The sequence below is a fragment of the Anser brachyrhynchus genome (genome assembly GCF_964034855.1).
Source record: "Anser brachyrhynchus genome assembly, chromosome: 6".
Lineage (NCBI taxonomy): Eukaryota > Metazoa > Chordata > Aves > Anseriformes > Anatidae > Anser > Anser brachyrhynchus.
Window position 1 is genome coordinate 29497702 of NC_137700.1, and position 17358 is coordinate 29515059.

Sequence of the window (17358 nt, forward strand, 5' to 3'; positions counted from 1 at the left end):
GTGATGCAATTAACTTTTTTTTTTTTTTTTTTAAGGCAGCTAAGGATATGTGAGATTCAGCTGTGTGTTCATCTGTGGACAAGCAGAATTCCTACAAAGAGATGCCCAATGAAGCAAGGGCTGCTGGCATCTGCTGTACCATTTATGTGGTCTTTGTCCTGGCGTGGTTATCCAACCATTGCAATTTCTGAGAAGTCAGTCTTTAGGACTTAAGAGCATTACAAGTGGCCTCTAACCAACCTTTTTATCATCAATTATTATAAACTCTCCTCCCTGACAGAATAAGAGCTATTTTTTCATGAGGAAGGAAAAGACCATATGTGCAGAAATACCAGGAGGGCCTGGAATAAACAGTGACAATGCTAGATGAAAATCAAATGTCTGATCGTGCTTGAAACTGATCTAAATCAACACAGCACTCAAAATGCCAGGAGCTCCCATGGACCCTTACATAAGGCTGTTACCAGCAGCTAAGCAGAGTCAGTGAAATGTTTTAACACACACACATTCTGCAGAAAGATCACACTTATACGGGTTGTTTTTAACAATTTCTTACCCAAAATTAACCATATTAAAAAAGAATTCAAGGTAGATATGAATTGGGACTATATTTAAAACACATACTACTGTTGTTAGGGATGACAGGGTTACAAGCAGCAGATTATATTTTATTTTTTTAATTCTTATTAGACAAACTATTATAGTGGAAAAATAGTCAAGTTGCAGGCATGCAAATCCTTCTTCAGTAGTCACTGCTGTCATACTGTAATTGTGAGACATCTTTATGGACACTTGTCAAATAAAATTACTCCTAAGTATGGAGTTGGTTTAATTCTGTCTAGACTAGCAATTAGAATTTTTAAACTAATATTTTAAAGGAAACAGCTTGAAAAAGGGGCTTTAGAAATTGCTTTATTTCCCAGGGTAGACAGGAATTAATTGTTATCTGCATAAATATACTTTAGGATCTAGGTTGTGTTAAGAATATGATTTATCTAGGAGTACAAGATGCACCTATGAAGCATAATGTGCATATACAAATTCACGTAAATCCCACTGTTTTAGCAATTGTTTAGTTCACTTGAACTAACTATCTGGTCAAGACCACAAGAATGTAACACTTAGACACCCTGAAATCTGTTTAAAACCTACCTGAGAGGCTTTCTTCAGATATGTTAGATCAACGCCTTTTTTTTTTCCTCAGTCTTTACTGAAGAGTAAATGTTCCAATTATGGTAACTTCTATATTCATTTAACAACCTGTTAAATTTAAAATCTAATAGTGCACTAAATCATAAGTATTCCATTATTTTTACTTTTTGTTTCTTACAAATATCTCCTAAAGAAATATAGCTGTACTTCCTCTAAAGCGTTTATCATTCCTGAAAGTAACATTTTACTTTCAACTATTAAAGAATGATTTTTTAGTTTTCCTTAATTTTAGAGCTAGCATTTGAGCACAATGAGGTCAGCAGAAAGAGCCACCAGAGCTGGCCACCCGGGGTCATATATCACCCTCTGTGCCCATCTTGGTCTGTGACGTACAATGCTGCTTTGAAATGCATTGGTCTGAGCAGTGAAAACATTTTACTGAATTTTTACTCACCTAATATGAACCAGATCTTTACACTGCTCCAAAATCAGCTTGATCAAATTAAATGGATTTTTTTTAAACACAACTTCAAGATCTTCTCCATTTTATATTTCTATTTATTTCTTCCTTTCTTCTGTCTTCCACTCTATACACTGTTTCTCACTATTTTCTTTATTCCAGTCACTTCTATGAAGTACTCTGCAAATGTTACTATTAGCTGCGAAAGAAAACAAATTTGGCAGGATGCAGAATTGTAGCAGCAGGACAACTGACCCTGTCCATCTGCCTTCACTGCACCCCAAAACAGGTGAGCACAGACATGTCCTGACCTTCCCTCTCAGCTAATTAATTAAAGAAAAGCTAGGATATGCTGAGTGATAGCAGGAATATAGTTAGAAAAGATGCTCAACGCTACACCTGTAATATGTGATTCAGTGTCTGTGTTTCCTCCAAACAAAGCAGTGTACTTCCTTTGATAGGTTTCACAGAAACGAGTACATTACAAATCAAAGGAATGTAACTTTAAGATTTAAAATTATGAAATTGGGTGTGTATGTATTTTTCTATAAGATTAAAGGGAGCAGCTGAAATTACACATATGCACAGAAAACTTCTTCTGTTTCATGTTTGCGTGTTTCTAATGGGCAGTTTTTACATAGACATCTGGAAGGCCAATCATTTTCCACAGTACCTTTGCTCATAGCGGAGCACGTACACAAAGAAAAGGTTGCAAGGGTCTCTTGTGCCATCTCCTGGTTTTACTAAGTCTTCACATCCAGGAGTCTGCTACACAAAGGAAGGGAAAAAGTTGCAGAAGTTGAGAAGCGATTTTCCTGGCAGTGGAAGACGACTGGCAAAACTTGCTTTCCACCTTCTCCCCACTAAAAGATGTTCATTGGGTTTTTACCTCTCTTTTGCTTTTAGAATTAAGTCACTTCCCCACTGCATTAGCGTATGCATATAATGGAAATCTGGTATTGCCCTATAACATCTACATAAATTCAAGTAATGTACATCTTGGCCACACCTATTCTATTACTGTGTATCAGTGGAAAAGCATAAATAAAACCTTGAAAATTACTGGCATATGATTAATAAATGAATGAATAGCATTTTCTGATTGCAAATAAGTATTTGAATTTGGGTCCAATCCACTTTATGGATAACACAGAAGGGACTCAAGATCACTGCTGAATCCCCCTGCCTTCTCAGGGACAGAAGCCAAGAGTATCTGGGCAGTTATGATAATTTGATCTGATCTGTTCTCACAAATCTATGGAGAAGGTGATCCTACAGGTGCGTTACGGGTGAAGAACCTATTCCAGTGCTCCACAAGAACCTCTGCAATGCAAAACCAGAAACAGAATCACCATTGCTTCACAATTAATACCTCTTGCCATAACCTTCACAGAGCATGGAGAAAACTTTGTTTGTACCTGCAAAAGCTTTTTACAGCAACATTTCACACACACAATCCTGCTCAAGACATTTTTTTTTCAAGTTCTTTCAAGTCTCTCTGATTATATTTTCTAAACGTATTTTTATTACTGTCCTCTAGACTCCTTCATTTTGCCTGTATGTCTTAAGTACAGTGTCTAAATGGTAAACTATTCCTGATGATGATCCACTAGTGCCAAATAGAGCAAAATAATTACCTTCTGTCATATACGGCTCTATTACAGTACATCTCAGGTCTCGGCCCCCCCCCCCCCCTTTTCCCCCCCTTTTTCTTTTCTTCCTTTTTTTGAAAGCTGTACACATGGATTCATAATCAGTTAATGATCCGTTGAGTTCCCCAGTTTTTTTCTTTTTTTTTTCTTCCAAAGTTCTGCAATTATTCTTCATTTTGTATTTTTCCTTCAGAAATACAGGACTTAAGAGCTTAAATTTAAACTATTATCATGATTATTTTGAGTTCTAATCTTGTGTAAGCATGCTTCCTGTTCCATCCTCATAACATTAGTAAAAATCTCAGATACAACTGGATCCACACTGTACACTAATATGGGTAGTCCTACCCCTACTACATCCCACTCCTCCTCACAATTTATCAAACACTAGTATTTACTCTTTGAAATGATTAAGCAGCTGTGGACCCAACTAATAGCACAATCATCTGGATCTTAACAACCTGATATATAATCAGGTCGTATAGATCTGTTGTCAGGAGGTTTATTGAATTAAAAACAAAACAGTATGCTGTATGTTAATCTATTGGGACAGTTATCCTGACAAATGAGACCATTGGGTTACTTAAAAATTACATTACAGACAAACACATTAGCCTTCTAAATTACTCTTTATGCTTGCAGAATTTTTAGGTAGCTTTTTCAGTATCTCTTCTGGTATCAGAGTTCATCTGGCTGATATTGCAATTCCCCAAGTCATTCTCTTTAAATTGCCTCTCCACTTATTCCTGCCCCCTTTCCCACTTTTTATAAGTAGTGTGGTTTTTTTTTTGTGTTTTTTTTCTTTCTTTTTGGCTCTCCAGGAGCTCCCTCATTCTTCCTAAATCAAAACTATAATAATTCCAAGATTATTTCAGTTTTTTTCCTTATTTACTATAGACCAGATTTACCCAGGTTACAGCTAATACATTTAGTTAGCGTGATAGTATTACATTCTGATCTGCAGCTCCTGATTAACTTTGATCATGGTATGTATTGTTTAGAGGTTAGGGAGTGAAACAGCAAACACTTTGGGCTTTTGCACCATCTTGATAGCTATTCACATCGCCTGGTAAGCAAAGAATTGTGTGTAATAGCAAATTATTTAAGAACTCAACTTCTTTGTTTTTCCATTGCTGGCAATAGCACATTGTCTGTCAGGTTTTATTCCCAACCTGCTGTGCTATCCCTTTGTATTTGTTCTTGCTAATGCATCCTTCTTGTTCCTACTTCCCCCCCGCCCCCCCCGCCCCCGTATTTTTTCTTGATTTGGGGTGGGGTGGGGGGGTTGGTGTCATTGATGAGTGCATGCAGCCGTACACTGGTCTCTGAGTATTCTTTTCTTTGCATGAGGATGGACTGTTTTAGAAACCTTTTTATAAACTTTCAGCTCACCTGAACTTTTCTTTGCCTTAGAATCCCTTCCCTATGACCCTATGTACCAACTCCTTGAGTTTATTTAAGTTTGCTTTTTTGAAGCCCACTGTTATTCTGCTTCTTTCATCCCTTTCTTTCCTCTCAATCATCAACTCTGTTGTTTCATAGTAACTTTCATTCTGGCTAGCTTCCATCTTCGGATTTTCAACTTGTTTCTCTCTACTAATCACATTAAAATCTGAAATAGTAGCCTGTTTGTACAAATGAAGTCTCCACGTGCTCTTCTTGGTTGATGATCTGTTTTAGACCACTGTGGCACTTCACCCATTTAATTTACACACTGAAAAAGCTATACAGGTCTTCAGATTCTAAAACAATTATTTGCAATACTGACATATATTTTACTATTTAGTATTCTAATATTCTTTCCCCTTGTCCATTCTATGTGTCCTTGTTCCCTCCATACTTCACAATAATATTTTGTGTACTACAGGTCTAGATTTTTCCCTTTATTCCCCATGCTTTCAGCACTAGCTTTGACTCCCAGAGCTACATATAAACTGTCCCCATACAAGACTCAGATCAAAACATGTCCTGGTTATCATCAGAGGAATAAGCAGGTGGTATACGGATAGGAATGTGAAGTTCAGCATATTGCAATATGTCCCGTGTTCTGGGTAAAAAAAAAAAAACAAAAACGAGGGACTATTGTTGACATTTCAAAATACATCATCCTTGCAAATTTACATACAGCCTAAGACGTTCAGTAATGTCAGCTATCTCACCTTATGTGTTTGATGACCTATAGCAATTCCCTACATTGTCTTTATGCAGGTTTCAGTCTCTCATATTATCTTTTATTTAAATAAACTAATTTTGAGGATTTTGTATTCTCAACAATGATCTGTGTGTTATATCCCATCTATGTCTTGCAGTTTACTTTCATGGAGAGCAGTTACTTTGCTAATGTATGTGGATCTATATCCTCATCTCAGGAGCTACCTGCCCACCTGCTCTTTTTAGCCTTTTATCTTCAAGGCCTTTCAGTTCCCTGCATCAGGAAATATAGTATCAGGAAATATAAAATTAGGAGAGACGTTGAAGGGATATCCTCCTCAACATATATACCTATTCTTTATCTTCCCCACTCCGCCCCCCCCCCCCCCCCCAAAAAAAAAAGTAACTCTAGTCTATGTGCAGTTGATTTTTCTTGCCTATCACTCAGAATATTAGATTTGTTTGTGTAACATAATTTATTTTATTCTGGCTCATTTTTCCAAGTTGTCAAGATCATTTTCAGTTTTAATCATGTCTGCAGAGCCAACAGATTTATGTCATCTTCAAAAACCAGAGCATGTTAATGAAGGCACCAAGTAATAATACCAAATGCAGGTAGTCCTACTGGACATAAACTTTCATTTTCATAACAAGACACTGTCAACCACTGTGTGGTTATCCAAACACTGGTTGATTTGCCTTATTTAGCAGTTTTTTCTAGACCCATTTTCCTAGTTTGTTTGAAAAAAAAAACATGTATGTGTTACATAGGTGAATACTACTGTTTATGAGCTTTATGAGATATGTTCCTACTTATGAGATATGAACACAAATGAGCATATATTTGCAGAGATTTTAATTCTGAGTCTGAGTTGAGCTCAGGCTCAATTGCGCCCAGTCAAGCTTTCCAAATTATGTCTCTTTGATAATGGCAACTCAAATTGTCCAGTATACAAAGCTCTTAATTTCATAATGGCAAACGAGTTCTACCAGTATAAAACACAGTATCTATTTTAGTACCCGTCTAAAACCAGCATCTATTTCATCTGTGTGAAGCCAACATCAGAACAAGATCAACCCTAGTAATGGAATGAAAAATTAGAGAAATAAATTAATCTTACAGCTAAGACCCAGGACAGATTTACACAACAGGTATTCAATTCCTGCCTCTTAGGCAAGATATAAAAGCATCATTTACATTAGTCCAAAAATGAGCAAACAGAATGATGCAAAGACAAGACCCTAGACTAGATTACCTCTTTGGCCTGAAGCAATACAGCAATTGCCATTTCAACTTGTACATTAGACACTGAAATATCACTGAACAGGAAGCACACTAAAACGATACCAATCTGAAGCTGTCTTTGCTGTCAGTAGTTTACGAAGAACTTTCAAATAATACCTAAATATCTTCTTCAAACATTGCAATAGAAGAGCCAAAAGAGATTTTCTCTGCAAAGGAAGGGAAGAAGATTCTGCAAATCAAATTTGCTAGTCTACGGGGGTTGCCACTTATTGCTAGATTAAAAAGGAGCCACATAGAAGAGTCCTTCAAACTTTTTAGTGCAGGAATTTCTAAATAGAGATCCGAAAGGTGGAATTGCCTATTCACACATGTATTTCCTAGAGTTATCAGGGTACAAAATCATATCAAAACACAACAGAATCTTCCACCACAAACACTTTCATTTATTGATATTTAAAATAATTACCAGATCTCTCGAGAAAAAACGTTTATAATGCAAATTATAGCGGGGCAGGTAAGATGACTATCTGCAAATTTCTTACATGTATAATATTTATATCTTTAATGACTAGGTAAAGACAAAAAGTATTTAAAGGTGAAGAATACCTGTTGGTAAGTCATATCCTAGAGATGATCACTCTGCCAATTAAGCTTGATTTATGGGATCTGAGTTTTCAAACACTGTTCAACCTGGCATTTCCACAGCTTTAAGACTTCTCCTAAAGCTCAACATGTATTTTAAAATAATTATTTATAAAATCTGTTTTGAGAAAGAATATTTTCAAAAAAAAAAAACAACCTCTAAACAGAATGCAACATGTGTATGTGTCGGATTGCATTTAAGCAAGTATGAGAGAGAAAAATCATTTATCGACACACTTTCTCTCACTGTAATATCAAGGATTGAAACAATTTACCATATATTTATCACTGAAAAATTGTTAACTTACCTCTTTTCTAACTGTAGTTTAGACATTTTTTATTTAGAAACAGATTTCCTAAAAATTTAATCCTTTGTAAATCATATACAGTATTCACAAAGTTATGAGTCTCAGAAATGGTTGTGAAAGCAATCTGATATATAAAAAGAATAATGCAGAAAACCATAAAAACAAAGTTTGGAACTGGTTGAAAAGTTCCCAAGGAGATAAATTTGTCAGAATCATGAATCAATGTTGATTCATGAAATATTTTCTAGTTTCTTGGTCTGGGCTTCTATGCAATTGTTCATAGGAATCATCAGAATTCATCCACATTTCCTGGCAGACTTCTGGAGGTGTTGGAGATGTGGATCCTTAAAACCTTCTTTCAAATGCAGCAAGTGTAACTAGGACACAGTTCCCAGTACTGTCACAGGAGTACTGAAAACCCCAGGGATCCTGGGGACAGACACCTGCAAAGGGACACAGAAAGAACACCAATGCACAGAGGAGTTGGAAAGGCTCCCAAGGAGCATACTTCATTTCAGAAACTCCACAGGTCATTGTTTGAAAAATAAATGACAAAATCAAGACAAGTGAGGGATGTGTAGAAAAAAAAAAAAAGAAAGAACTAGGACAGCTGGTGGCAATTCTGGCTGATAGAACAAACTCCATTTTTCCGAATTTTCTAATTTGGCATTGGAACAGGAACATGGGGCCATACTGCACAGCCTGTTATTTATGCAATACAGTTACTGTTTTTTTTTTTTTTTTGACCATTAGATACGATGGAACTTGCTGTTTTCACGTTTTGTCCTGTGTTTTCCTTTAGGAGGACATTCCCCATAAGATAGAAAAGTTTAGCCCAACCCTTCCTGCATGTTAGTCACAAATAAGCAGTACATTTAGATGCTAGACATAACTTTATTGAGAAATCTGTTTCACATAAGATGTGCATACATCAGTGTTCATGGACAACAGCAGACCAGTTTCCTTGTAAAAGTGATTTTTTTTTCCCAATAGCTATTTACATTTGCTGTTGCTGAGGGGTGGTGTCTAAATACAAAATCTTAAATATTTGTTTGATGAAAACACCCCAAAGTAGTACCATAACTCAATACTATGCATTCATAATGACAAAGTCTTATACACTGAAGCATTATGCAGAAGATATGAAATTACTTTTAAATTCTTGTATAGCACCAGTTATTGTCATAGAATAAAAATAATATTTTCTAGGTGTAGTAGATGCTTTAAATACTGATAAAACCATTAGAAATATATGAATTAACATGTGTGCAAAATATAAATGCTAAGTAAATCCATAAAGGCAATTTCAACAGCTTGACTGGCAACTATATAAAATGCATCTATTAAGATCATGTTATCAAGTTTTGTAGAGTTCTTTGCATTAGTAAAGCTTATGCTACTTCAGATTTTACTGTCTTTCAAAGGCAAGGCGTGGCTTTAAGTAAATGACACATTTTTGATTGAGAAAAAGCAAATAACTAAAAACCCAAATCATTAAAATAAATGCATATAGATCAAATATGTGAACTTATTTGTGAAGGTAAGGTTATCATTACATTCTTAAATTGCTGCATTATATAAAGATAGGAGGTAATGATTAAATGTTTTCACATTTGGCAATTTTAGAGAAATATTATTTAAATTTATTAAAATAGCAACACGTTTTACTTCCTTAAGGGTAAGTAGAAATACTACAATTAATGACATGCTAAACCTACATATGGTAAGTAACAAAATAAATAATCTTAGAAGTAGAACAAATGCAAGAAAATCCTGTTGAAGACTGAGTTCTCCAGTGTTTAAACCAGTAAGAGCACAAAAGTTAGTTTGGTGTTAATATATTAGTAGGAAAAACTAACTGAGGTATTTAATGGAAAGTACGGACATACCTTGTGTTTGACTGAGAAAGATGAGAAGCAGAAGGCCTGTGATGGTATATATTGCCATTATTGATAGGAGAAAAGGGGAAGCTTTTCTCTTAAACATTGAAAGAGCTACAATTTCACATGTGCACATGCATTTCTGTCAAATACAATAGTACATTTTATAAAATACTACAGATGCGCACATTTCCATTTCCTACATAGTTATCTTTCTCCAGCACCAAAACATGCCAAGACAGTTAGTTCTTATCTGCTCTTCCCAAAATATATTTTTCCTTATTTTTTTAAATACAGTTCTAGCAAATCACTTTCAGGACAGAGCTCGTTTTCTGTTTCTCACCCTTTCCCACTTCTCATTCAATACTACCATTATTTCCTCTGGTAGAAATACCTGTACTTTTAATTAATTTGTAGGCTTAAAGTCTTGACCTTGCATAAACCTGGGTAGCTCAACAAACTTTCTAGCTATAACATCACATTTCATTGCCATTTAGAAGGTCTTGTAAGCACAAGCTCTATAAATAGGTTAGCACCAAAATTTTACAAGATGCAGATCCAATTTTCTTACAGTTATCTTGTATTTAATGCTGCTGGAGCACTGCAATCTACAAGAGCAACCTCAGGAGCAAAAGCCATAATCAATATACCCACATACATACACACACAATTAGCAAAGTGATTCTTGTATCAAATACAGAAAAAAAGCAATTTCACATCTGCTCTTTTCACAAGACCATGGAGGAAGAAGCAAAGCAACAAAGTGGTAAGATTTAGATTCAGATCTTACTTTCATATGGAAACAGGTTAGTTTAATGACAGTAAAATTAAACAAACAAACAAAAAATGTTACAGCATGTCATTCCTCTCCTTCCTTAGAAGGCCTGAAGAAAAAGATAGCCAATTATTTAAGCCAAGTATAGTTTTATAATACACAACATAAAAGCAAGTCCCACCAACAGTCAACAGATAATAGAGGATCTGTGTCCCTGAATTATATGCACATTGTGACAGGATACAAATGTACTATGTTTATATAAAAATATATTCAACATTTAATGAATCATACTCTAAACTCTCCTAGGCCAACAGGACACAACAGGGGATGGAAGTATAACTTGTTTCCACAGTACTTTTCAGATACTTGTCTGTGGGCTAATTATTTTTTTATGCTAAAGAACAGTGACAAAATTAGTCTCTTTACTTTTAGGCTTTGATCTGTCATCCAGTTGCCAAGGAATCAAATCTTGTTAGTCAGCATTTTACTATTCCATGTTAAGAAATATATCCATTTCAAATTGAGATAATATTTTAAGTCACTTTTAAGTTTTTGCTTGGGAATTGGATCAGGAGATAAAGTCAACTTAATTCTGTTTTACAGACTACACTTGGAATAGAACAGCTGAAATGTAAGTAATTACTGAAATGTTGCCTTCATTCTGCGCAGTGTGTCCTGAATTTTTCGAGAATGTTTTTCTGCTGGTATCTGATGGAAGTTGGCACAGTTGTCAGCTGCCAAAGCAGAAATGTCTGCATCTTTAAAATGAGTTATTCTTTGTCTGAGGTAAGACTGGAGCTTGAAATCTGGTGTAAAAGTATAAGGATTCTCTTGAAATGCATGAACTTGGCTCACAACTTTTGCGATATTTCTTGAAAGAAAATATGGTAAAAAAGATTAGTTTGTTTTGCTTCTGACAGAAGAAAAAAGTTTGAAGGAAATTCAAAAGCATTGAGCATTTACTTATATTTAAGTAAATATTAAGTATCTGTCCACTTAGATGTCAAAATGACTGAAATTATTTAAATTGCTAGATGGAAAATCTTCTGTTAGCTCTCATTATCTCATTAGACAACATCTTATTTTACAAAGTTAGGTGATGTAAATATATAGTTAAAATAATTACCTAAGTTTAGTCCACTTGTGAGCTCCATTTGTCATTGTGAATCCTCCAGTTTCAAGTTGTTGGACATGCATAGCCAAAACATGGGCTGATGGAATTGTTGGAAGTGTTTTGAATCTTTCTCCTTCCATCAAACACAAGCTGTCACTTTTTAAAAACACCTAGTGTAAAAGCGTACACAGATAAATGTTTTGATAAGTATCAGGGTAGGCTTTATAAGAAGAGCTCCACTTCATGTGCTTACCACAACGTTCCTATTTTTCATAAATTTTTAACTGTTGGTATTGAAGACAACACTTTGAACTAATCTATTGGCCAACATTTTGAAATACAGAAATAAAGAAGTAACTTTAATCAAAAATATGTATACGTTTAATTGTTCTGATTCACAGCCAAAATTGTGTTTTAGAATTTCTACCTGATTTTGAATCAGATAGATCAGCAATATAATGCCTGTGATAAAATAAACACTTAAGATTTTTCAAAACAGATTACATCCACAAAAATCCTGCTCAAATCCTCAGAAGTAATTCCTTAGATCGCTTTGAAATGACTTTCTTGTATCCTGTGTGATTAAGAATCATTTCTGAGAAAAACTGAGGTGAAAATGTAAACTTAGACCAAGAGCCAACAGTCCCAGAACAAGTTAAAATCTCCTTCATAATGCAAAATACTAATTTTGTCTTTCATCCTGCAGAAGCACCCATTTAGTCAGATATTGAATATTCTTCAACCCCAAAGAAGTATTGTATGTTAAAGACTTTATACTGTACCTCAACAGCCTTGAGTTCTTCCATTATTTCGGCTACTTTTGCAGGTAGGATTTTCCAGGCCTTACAATAAAACAAAATACATTGTTTTTTTGTATTAATATCTATATTGGAACAAGATTATGTTAAGCAAAATAGTTACAATAGAGATCCCCAAACTTACTGGTAACTGTCGTACAATCAGATTTTCCAAGCCTGCTAGGATTTGCATTGCGGTGGCAAAATTTCTTTGTTCATAGCAAGATTTTGCTATAAGAAGAAATTTTGATAACAAGCTCACCTGCAGCTGGGAAAAAAAAAAAAGATATACCTTTTTTTTTTTCAGTTCATGTGAACTTGGAAGCTATCAAATTAAGTCAATTGCTAGCAAAATGCTTCATTGGTATATTGCCTCAGTTTGGAATTAGAAATTAGCCTTAATGATTTCATGGCAATGAAGTACCCTTGCAAGTATTGGATGATGCTAAGCCATGCCCAGGGTTTACTGTTGTTAATTTCTTGATTTTATTGCTCTTACAAGGCTGAAAAGAGGCACTAGAAGAAAACAGCAGAGGGAAAGTAAAGGACTAGCAACACTGCTCATTGAAATATGTTTACATACAGTGTCTGCTAACTGATCACTTATGTTTAAAAGTTGTCAAAACATGCAGACTTTAACCAAAACTATATGACCAACCAAACCATACTTCCTGTTAGAAAAATGTATTGTGAATATATTCCACCAGGATTTGTTTACGACTTTTGTTTAAATTGTCCACCTCACATAGATATTTTGAGAAATGTGATAAATAGGGAAGCCCAATTAAAACCCAATAAATAATCAAACAGAAAGTGATAAGGGAATTGAGATGTTTGAGCTCCAAACTCCCAAAGATAAAAATAAAGTAAAATAATTGTGAGCAGATGCAGACTCATGTTTTTCACAGTGGTTAGAAAGGAATCAACTGGCAGCTCCCCATTACGAAAAGACACATATTCACTAAGATATTATTCCAGGATTCATTTCAGAAGTCAAAGTACTAATCAAGTTTGAAGATTGACTTTCCGTCAAACTATCAAGAGGTATATAAGCAATATGCACAGTTCTGAAATTTTAGTTAATCACAAGATTTAACAACTGTTGGTTTTGAAAAAAGTAAGATCTGCATAGACATAAAAATCAAATAGAAATCAAATTACTTCTGAAATGTACGATTACATAAATCTACAAAGTGACTGAAAATAAGAAAATTAAATGAAAAGAAGAAAAGAGAGAGGTATCTTCTTTCAGATTTTATCAGAATTATTGACTGTAGTAACATATCCCTTCACCACAAAGTTTTTCTTTTTTTCTGTCTCAGAGGTCTCTTATGTAAGTCATACAACTCTTTCCCCTCAGGCAACCCATTTCTTATGTTCTATTAGGTTTTAACAACTGCTACTACAAAACATCTAAAACATCAAACAGACCCTCTTAATGACAGTAAACTAAGCTGTTAACTGCACAGGTGTATTTCAGAACACTTCTTTCTGGTTTTCTACAAAGCATTATATATTAACATATGCATATATACTAACAAATAAGTGTTTCATAATTAATAATACAATAAACAACAATGAACCTTAGATGTGTGACATGTTACAATTTCAGCAGCAACCCAGGTACTGATACTGTCTGCATTTCTCAGTAATTGTAGAAGGTACTGGTCCTGTATGCACTTCGATAGAAACAGATTACAGACTTTAAATGAAACTTCCTCAGCAGAAACAGCTCTACGGAAAGGGTGGAAGAAAAGAAAAATAAGTCATGTTGACTTTGTTTTTTCAAGGAAAATCTTGATTGTGAAGGTAAGGTGCCAACTTCTAACCATTTAAAATAATTTTGCAGTGCTTGCAGTTCTGACTTTATAACTTTTTACAATGTACTTGGGAGCTATATTACTTTTTATAGAAGAAAGATAATCATACGTGTAATCATATGTATTATTGTATAATAATGTGATTACACAATAAACATATACAGTAGATATTTCTGTATATAAAGACACCTTCACCCACTTATTACCAAATAAAACTGTTCAAGCAGAAAAAAACACCCTAACAAAATCACACCCAGTAAGCTTATTAAAAACTGCTGCCATTAAAGAAATTAAGCCGGATATATAGTGGTGCAACATTGTTTCCCAATGTCAGAACCTCAAATCAGTATAAATCAGCTGATTTATCCTCTGCCTTTCAACAATCTGTAACAACTGATCCTTAGAAAAGTCTACTACAGGTAATGTAATTAATAAGTACTAATTAGAAGCTAGCTGAATCCAGTGAGTACATAAGAACTAGAGCATAAATCAAATATAATTGAGTCCATGTGGCCAGATGAAAACATTAATTATGATTTAGCAAATAAATTTAAATAGGTTGGTAACCATTCTACATTCTAACAACTATAGGAAACTACTTTTGTATCTATGAAGACTGATACTTTATTCACCTAGCAGTACAAAATGAACATTGCACTGGGAGATTGTGGAGTCTCTATCCATATTCAGAACCCTACTGCACACAAACCCCAAGCAACCTGCACCAACTGGCCTTGCTTAAGGCAGGGCTGGACATGCTGCAGTAAGTGATCCTGGGAAGTCTTTTCCCACCCTGTGATTCTATAGTGGTCATTTCTATGCATGCATGCACACACATGCATGTACATCATCAAGTAACCTGTTTCAGAAGCCATTACACTTTTTTTTCCCCTCCAAAAATAAAAAATCTCTGAAGCAACCCCAACAACACAAGTCTTCAGCAATATTTAGGCTTGGCCCACTTTAGATTTCAAAGAAATCACCTTGCATATGTTAGAAATCATATATGCATACATCTGTAGGTACATGTATATATACATACATACGTAATGTCTCCTGAAATTCAAAAATATATGTAACCAGAATATCTACATATCTACTCAGCCAAGAGAAAAAAAAAAAAAGTATTTAAAATGTTTCTCTCTTCCCAGATATATTAAAGGTATAATAAGTTATCATGCATGAACATAATAGAGGGACAGTTAAAATACGAAACTTACTTTTGGACAGGAACACATTTGTCTTTAACACCAAGTGCTCTTGAATTTAGAAAGTGTACTGGATGACATTTATGAAATAATTCCTAAACAAAAAGAACAAGATGTATATGTTGTTAGACCTAACAGTTCTTTTAAAATGCTAGGGGATAAAAATGGCAGATTTCTTTTTTATTCTTTGGTCTTCAGCAAATTGATCAGATGGATCACTGTCTAAGAATGGAATTAGCCATTCTATGTTTTACCACAGAGATTTCAAGACAAAAATGGAGTATTTTAATTCAAAGTGTAGTGAAATATTGGAAGCCTACTAAGCTTGAAATGGGGTGGAAAATGGTAGAGAAAGGAGTCTGAGCATATAACAAGAAGACAGATGTCATTTGTACTTCCAAGTAAACCTAATCCTTTGTACCTGTTGCAGTAATGTCAGCTGACAACAGAGCTGTTGTGCACTGTATTCTGTTAAAATATATGGTCCGACTTCATCTGCTTTAGCAAAGGAGACTGGGAATTCTTCTGTAAAACTGTTATAGCATGGCTTTGGCAAAACCGATGAAATAGTGTACAGTCGCTCCCTCTGATACTGTGCAATTGGTCCCGTACCTTTGGAAAGTTTCCAGTTAAAGTTCTGTAGAAAAAAATATGTAAAGCTACAACTTCTCTAAAGCCAACATTATGTCTCCCCTTGATCTAACTTTCTGGAACATTTTGTTAGAGAAAGACCCTTTTGGCTGAAAAACTCTTCAGCTAATCTTCAGGGTCATACCAGACACTAATTGCTTTATTCACATTGCTATTTTAAGCAAATATAATACACAGAGGTAATGAATCTGAGCAGCAGGCTACTAGATCTGAATCAACAATTGGTATTTAAAACAAATTTCTGTGTATTCAAACTTGTTGCCATACAATGATATATATTCTGAAGTTTTATATGTGAGTCACATGCTAATATCAACAATGAAGAGTAAAAACTCCTCTCAAAATTTGGATTATCTAATTTATTATTACTGAAACAATTGACAGGGCACAATTAAGACAGAATCCAAATTTATATAACTGTGTAGGCTTTAGATAATTTCAAAAGAAAATTTAAAAGGGAGGTATATAAATATTACTAAATCAGGATCTAGACCCTAAGCTGGATTTTTACTGACAAAAAATAGTATATGGAAATGTGCTCCACACACTACAGTCCGTAGGACATACCCTTCTGGAAACATCTTCTGAGAGCTTTTTACACATGGAGTGCAATGTTCTTCTGTCCTCCTCCCCTTCTTCGCATTTGTCCATGCTGGAGCACTGCTGAGCGCTGCCATTTTTCCTGGCAGAAGCATCCTCAAGCAATGACAACAAGCGCTCACCATAGCCATTTAACGGAGCTACCTGTAAACGCAAAACAGGTTAACAGAAAATTAAACTCAATTTCTTGTAAATTATAAGCAAGAGAGAAAATACTTGTAGGATACAGGTCTGTCCAAAATCAGACATATTGACTATGTTTGTCAAAAATAGCACTGTCTTATTTTGTACTTTACTGTAGTTGTAATTAGGACTTTTTTTTTTTTTTGTAATAAGAGTCTTACATATACTGTAACTGACATATTTTTTTAGTTTTAATTTTAATTTTTTTTTACTCCTTAAAGATGCACTGAAATTCTGGTTTACCTTGGAAGAAATAAATTCTTTTAGGGTACATAAAAGGTCTGCATTTGTTGCAAAGTCTACACTGTAGCAGTCTTCAATCCAAGCCTGCAGGATGTAGAAACTGCGGTTACATATTTTGGTAAGTGATGTGGAAGGATCCAGGCTTGCACTGGTGAGAAGAAAAAGACACTTACTGCACCAGAATTTATATCCAATTCCAATTTAAAAATAAATGCTGGAAAAACTGCAAATATTATCTGGTATTGAGTGTACTATCTTAAATTCTTATGTTTCATGTTTCTAGAATCCATGACTCTGTGCAAACAAAGCTGTCATTGTACTTACTAACCAACACTGAACAACTGGGAAAAACAAGACTCAGAATTCAGAAGATAAAAGACGACAGCATATTGCCAAATATAGCACTTGCTCTAATTTCACTCTCACATGCCAAGAGAATCTTATAAAAACGAACATCAAAAACTGAATTTAAT

At 34.7% G+C, this 17358-nt stretch overlaps 1 protein-coding gene across 3 annotated transcripts in view; it reads right to left on the minus strand.

Annotated features, from left to right (window-relative positions):
• Positions 1-6516: 6516 nt before the first annotated feature.
• The window catches only part of KNDC1 (kinase non-catalytic C-lobe domain containing 1), a 61809-nt gene continuing 50967 nt past the window's right edge, over positions 6517-17358 (minus strand). Inside the window, exons 22-30 of one of the 3 annotated variants that reach the window (XM_080596727.1) lie at positions 16886-17033; positions 16427-16603; positions 15630-15845; positions 15221-15303; positions 13764-13914; positions 12326-12448; positions 12166-12225; positions 11396-11553; positions 6517-8054 (exon numbers count right to left, since the gene is read on the minus strand). In XM_080596727.1, the coding sequence (XP_080452853.1) occupies positions 8012-8054; positions 11396-11553; positions 12166-12225; positions 12326-12448; positions 13764-13914; positions 15221-15303; positions 15630-15845; positions 16427-16603; positions 16886-17033 (1159 nt within the window). In that variant the 3' untranslated portion in view covers positions 6517-8011. Of the gene's footprint in view, positions 8055-9231; positions 11141-11395; positions 11554-12165; positions 12226-12325; positions 12449-13763; positions 13915-15220; positions 15304-15629; positions 15846-16426; positions 16604-16885; positions 17034-17358 lie in introns of those variants that run through there. The other 2 variants (XM_080596725.1, XM_080596726.1) reach the window with 2 other exon arrangements.